The 6009-nt window shown below is 67.2% G+C and overlaps 1 protein-coding gene across 1 annotated transcript; it reads right to left on the bottom strand.

Moving 5' to 3' along the window:
* Positions 1-4595: 4595 nt before the first annotated feature.
* Positions 4596-5177, bottom strand: MNEG_12974 (hypothetical protein; the record flags this gene model as incomplete). Its single annotated transcript, XM_014038554.1, has 1 exon — positions 4596-5177. The coding sequence occupies one exon, from the start codon at positions 5175-5177 to the stop codon at positions 4596-4598; it is 582 nt and encodes a 193-aa protein (XP_013894008.1).
* Between the last annotated feature and the right edge of the window lie 832 nt (positions 5178-6009).

The following is a 6009-nucleotide window of genomic DNA, read 5'->3' as shown; positions in this document are numbered from 1 at the left end:
GCCGCGCACGGCGCAGGCTGCGCCCGCGCGCGCTTCCTGGGGCCGCCGCCGCCGCCGCCGCCGCCGCCGCCGCGGCCGCGGCCGCTGCCAGCCGCGGCCTCGTCGGTGGGCTTACGGAGCCCCAGCTGCACCATGTACTCCTCCAGGGGCCTAGGGCCTGCGCCCCAGGAGCAGCGGGTGGGGTGGCAAGAGGGGTTGCAAGCGCAGGCCTGCCCGGGCTGGAGGAGGCAGGGTGAGCGATCGGGACGGGCTGAGCAGTGGGGCATCAGTGCGCGGGTACAGAGGGGGGTGGGGTGGGTGGGCAGATGGCACTGCAGTCGGGCCGCCTGCCACGGACGAGCGGTGCATGGCGGCTCTGCCCAGGGCGCCCCTCGTGCCCCACCTTGCGGGCTCGGGTTCTGGCGCCTGAGGATAAAGTGCCACCAATTCTGCAACGACCGAGGGAGAGCTGATCCAGTGAGGGGGGGGGGGGGCAGACAGGACATGCAGCATGGAGGGTCGGCAGACATGGGGAGCAACCCCATAGCCGTCCATGCGTCACGTGTTGAAGCGTTGAGCGGGTCGTCGTCGCAGGGTGTCGTGGCGCTCTGGCGCCGGCCGCTGCGCACACCTTGACGGCATGCTCTGAGCGGCCCGGCAGGCAGCTCGCAATGCGGACCCATCGGTTGCCGAATTGCTTGTGGCCTTCCACCTGGGGGAGCCATGCGTGGGTGGCACAGGTGGGCACGGCACGTGCCGTAAGCGAAGGGCAGTGCGTCGCTGGAAATGAGGATTGTGAAGCACAGAGATTCCGCATGCACAGACAGACGCAATGCAACTTTTGGGGGCACGGGTTTGCAGGGGCTAGCAGTCTGGGGTGCTGCAGGGCTGGGAGGGGCTGGCAGCTGCCCACCAGCACCAGCTCCTCCTCCTTGGTCCAAGGGTCTCTCTTTATGTTGGGGTCCAGGTGGTTGGTCCAGCGCTGGGGGTGCGACGGGAGGAGCGGGCACAGGCCGCGGTGCAGGTGAAACAGGGGGTTCGTCAGCCTCCAGGCGGATCACAGGCAAGTTGCAAGTCATGGGTGTTTGAGAAGGGGCAGGCGGCTGGCGAGAGCTGGCGGCATCAAGCTGCTCTCGCTACTCAAGGGCGATTCCGGCGCAAGGAGGGAGCCGCGCAGCAGCATCCATGCGCCCAACCGCCCGCCGGCTGCGCCGCCCCTGGGCGCACCTCGCGGCACTGCTTGGCGGTGCGCCCATTCTCTGAGAACCCCCGGCGGTCAAAGGACTCGTTCAATGCGCGTGCAATCAGTGACCACTTGCCCTCCCCGCGCTCTCGTACAAGCCTGGCGGGTTGTATGGTGTGAGCAGGGGCTCATCAGGGGCGGCCGGGGGGAAACGGGTGATTCTGCTGCCGGGGTTGTGCTGGGTGGGTTGGCGCACAAAGAAGCCGCGCGTCACAGCGTGCGTGGATGACAAAGTGCGCTGGGGCAGGCAAGTGGGTGGTGAGGGTGGCGCGGCGCGTGGTGCGGGGGTGTTGGTGGGCCCAACAGTGCAAGGCAGCGCGCAGCGAGGTCAGAACTGGCAAGGCAGCCCTGGCTGCCGGCGGTTGCCAGCTGCCGAGGTGACACGCCTGATGAGTTCGGCCTCCTCCTCCGACGTCCATCCGCCCTTGCTTCGGGCAACAGGGTGGCTGCGCTTGCGCTGGCGCGCTGCGCCGGAACTCATGCTGTGTGTCGCGCTGGTGCTGGGTGCGCCCCGCTGTAAGGAGGCCTTGGCGATTTGGGACGATCCGATGCAGGCAGGTGAGCGCAGCGATGCGCCAAACGCAGCTGCAAGGATGCAAAAGCAATCTTGTCGAAGCTGTCAGATCGTGTGTTAGACCCGGAGCACGCTGCGTCTGATTGCTGCCTCTTCAGCGCAATGCAAACCTAGCACCGTCACTTGTGGGAACTTTTGCTCACAGGGTGTGGCTTACCGGCAGTTCAAGAGCTCGCTGATAACGACGAGTGACTGTGTGGCACTGTGAAACGCAGTGGTGGCGGAAGCAGCATGATTTCTCCTGACCACTGTTTTTGAAGCATAATTCTTAGGCGTAACGGGTACGGGCAGGGATACCCCACTCGCTTTGTGCACTCCGCTGCTTGGCGCACACTTGCTCTTTTGATCCCCGGTGAGACGGTGACGGCCGACTACGACTCCAAGGTAATGAGGTATACTTTTATATATTAGGCGCATATCAATCATGGAGTATAATCACATCCGCTACGGCGCAGAATGCCCAGATCATGAGTCAAGCCACAGCTGCATGTTGGACTGGCTGGCCACTTCCCAGCAGCAACCAAAACGCTGAGCATTGGGAACCTGCGGTTGTATGGCCGCATCCGTTCACAACCTGACCGTTACAAGCGGTGGAAAGTCATACCGTTTGCACTCCAAACAGCACGTGCACCAACCTTGCCTGTGCAAGTGACAGACAAATGGCAGAGCAGGCGGGTATGCGAGCATGCGAGATCCAGATCTCGATACGACATCAGAGACAGCACACCAATGTGCAGCGCAACGCACCGGCGCCAAGCACCTGCACAGGACAATGAAGCCCAGGCCGCGCTCGCGCGCCTGCGGCCACCTTTCAGCCCTGGCCCGGGGGACTGAGCTGTGCCAGCACCGCCACGCGCGCAGGGGCACCGGGTGAGCAGTGACATCGCGGCCAGCTTGCACCTTTCCTGGCTGGGGGCGTGCCGTGCACAAAAAGCAGCCTCGCTCCCAGTGGACTCGGTGGGGCAGAGCTTGCGATAGCCAGTATCTCGAGTCACATGCAGCCGACAACACTGCGCCGTGTGCACTCGAGATATGTGAAATAATGGTACAATGACTGCGCGGCGTGAGCAGACTGCACCTGCTGGTAATGAACACCTGCGCGCAGCTCCTGGCCCGACGAGGCGCCGTCCATCGGCTCTTTTGGAGCGCGATGTCGGCCGCACGGCGGCAGCATTCGCATGGCCAGCGCTGACCGCCCGGAACCGGCATGATTGTTGATGCGGCACAAACAAAGGGGGCCTGCTGTATTGGTAGAAGATTCGGCTAGCACGCCTGGGCCGGTCCCCTGAGCATTGCATTGCGGGCAACGGCCGCGGAGGCCGCGGGCGTCGGTGCTCTTGGGCGGGGCGCGGCCTCGGCGGCCGCGCTGCCAGTGATAATCTAAAAGGACGTCCCTGTTGCGGGGCGCGGGCCTGTCCATGCGCGGCCGCCCGCAGGGGCGGCCAAGGCAGGGGGGGCGGCAAAAAGCTTTTCGCCCAAGTTCGTGGGTTAGACCAGCAGGAGCAGGTGGTATGAGCGCAGCAGACATTTAGTTTGAAAAAAGGGCAGCAAGGCAAGGGGGATCCTTCAGGAAACAGAGGGGGGAGCGTTTGAGGGACGGACGGAAGGTGTCGAGCAACAACAGGCGTTAAGCATTCCGCAGGAGGCTGAAGCTGCGACGCACACATGCGTGCTGCTCGCTGGCCACCGCAAGGCCCCTTGCTGCGGCGCCGCAAGAGAGAGACAGAGAGACAGAGACGGACGGAGAGAAAGAGAGGCAAGGGACGGCAGCCAAGGCAGAGGGGGTGCAGTCGGGCGCACTTCAGCGCAACAGGCGCTCGAGCCGCAAAGCGAGCGTGCCTCCCCTCCATGCAGTGTGGTGCACAAGGTCAAATTATTGGAGGGGAGACTGACCGAAACTTCAACCCAACCGAGCCCGGCTCGAGGTGGGGCGCCACGCCGCGAGGGCGGGGGGTGGGGCGGCGCCAGTCAAAGCCAGGCGCAGGCCGTGACCGCGACAGCCGCGGCTCGTTGCGGCGGCCGAGGCGGCCTGGCGAGAGATGCGTCAGCGCGTGCGCCGCTCCACAGCATGTGCGCGGGGCCGCCCCGGCGGCGTGTACCCCTTGACCGACTATCCCTGAAGCCCTCGGCACTGGAAGCTTTATCGAACGCCGCCATGCGCTTGGTTCATGGCGCGGGTGCGCAGCAGTCAATGGCAGGCGGCAACCAAACCCATGCACACCACATAGTAGGACGAGCGGCCAGCAGGCAAGTATAGTCTCTTCCCGCCCCGCCCCAAGGCTGCGGCGGACATTTGCTGCCCGCCTCCGACGCCTTGGCCAAGGGGGGGTGGGGTGGGACGCAGCCGTGCCGCTTGGACTGCGCATTCCCATGCAGGCGTCCCACGTGGGAGCCTTCTGAGCCAACTTTTTCTGAATATTATTATGTATGCCGCGGAGGAGGTGCGCGCGGGATGCAGGGCCAATTCTGAAGCACCGAGCAATCGAGCCGAGACATGGCTGCAGCGGGGCGCGCCGCCCTGTACCCGTGCGCGCGCGGCGGCGGCACCAAGGGTGGAATATACATGCACAACCGCGCGGCGCGCGACGCCGCGCCCCTAAGTCGCAGCGTCTTCGCGGCGCTGCGCGGCGGTCACAAGGATGCGGTCACGAGGTTGGTGCCGCGGCTAGGATTGTGATAGCCCTGAAACATGGATGCCAAAGCGACTCACGGCCCGAGCGGCCTGCTTTGCGTGTTCCCGCGCACTCTCAATGCGCTCAGGGTGTGTGTGTAGGCGCCAAAGAAGTGCGATGAGGAGCCTCACCGCCCGACGCTGCCCGCTTGGGGCCGCATGTACAGCCATGATCGGATCGCGTCCACCACGCATTTCAGCACCGCGGCGCCCGCGTCGCTGCTGCGCGCGGCAACCGCCACCACAAGCCCCGGCTCCCAGTACAGCACGCCGGCCCCCAGCCGCAGGCCGATCACCACCCGGCCGACCGGCAGCCCGGCGGGCGCGCACGCGTTGGCGGCGAGGCGCGGCAGAACGGCCTGCAGGTCTGCCGCCAGCGCCCGCACAGCGGCGTCCGGACCCAGCGACTGCATCGGATGCGGCCGTGCCACGGGCAGCATCGCCGCCGCCGTCGCAGCGTGGCTGCCGCTGACGGCCTGCGGACCGTAGCTGATGGAGGACGACACCTCGCGGTAGGGGCTGGGCGCGCCGTCAGCCGTGGGCGCCAGCAGCGCGGAGCCGATCTCGTCCAAGAGCGGCAGCGGGGCGGCGCCCTCAGACAGCGCCACGATGACCTCTTGGTCCGCCGGCCAGACCTCCAGGGGCTGCGCCCCCCACGGCGCACAGCCGGGCAGCTCCGCGCTGGCTCCAGTGTCGGGGGCGGCGGCCATCGGCGGCGGGCTGTTGTAGCTGGCAAAGAACGGCATTGGCGCTCGCGGCGGCGCGTGTGCGTGACCGGCTGGGCTGCTGATCAGGCCCTGGCCGTGCGCCAGCCCCGGCGGCGGCGGCGCGGCCGCTTCGTCGGGGGCGCCGCAGCGGCCGGGAGGGACCCTCAGCCGCAGGAGGCCGGCTGGGGAGGCGGCGGCGGCAGGGGCGCGCTCGGGGGCGCGCTGCGACGCCGCGCCCCAGCCTGCTGCGGCGTCTGCCTGCCTGCCTGGCCGCGCGGCGCACGCTGCAGCCACGGGTGGGTCGGCCGGGCGCGGCGCCGGCTGGGCGCCCGCGGGGGCCAGCAGCGAGGCGGCCGGCATCAGCTCGCAGTCATGGGCGGCCGGGACCCGACCCCGGATAGACAGCAGCAGCTCGGCCTGCCATGATCAATGGAAGGGCGGCGGTGGGGCCGCTGGTGTTGTTAGTAGGGCTCGGAGACAGGAGGCGGCGGGCAAAAGGCGCACCATTCGCGAGCTGCGGCCCCAGCGACTGAGGCGCTGCATCAACCCTTGAGCCGCAATTGCGTGCGTCGAGCGAACGAGCGACGGCATGCCTCGAGCAGGCAATCAAGGGAGCATGGGGGCCAGCGCTCACGTATTCGTCAGGAAGCCCCGGACTGTATCCCAGTGGCTCGACGTTCGCCCATGACATGGACGCCGGTGTCCTTGCCTGCGGCATGGCCCCATAGGCTGCTGCGGAGCCCGCGCCCTCGAAAACCAGGGCGCTGGCCAGCTCCCAGTAGGGCGTGGCCTGCTCCACGCAGACCGCCGCCGCCGCTGCCGCCACGGGCGTCAC

Source organism: Monoraphidium neglectum, assembly GCF_000611645.1.
Source record: "Monoraphidium neglectum strain SAG 48.87 unplaced genomic scaffold scaffold03549, whole genome shotgun sequence".
In the NCBI taxonomy this organism is placed as follows: Eukaryota; Viridiplantae; Chlorophyta; class Chlorophyceae; order Sphaeropleales; family Selenastraceae; genus Monoraphidium; species Monoraphidium neglectum.
This window is presented reverse-complemented; position numbering and strand designations above follow the sequence as displayed.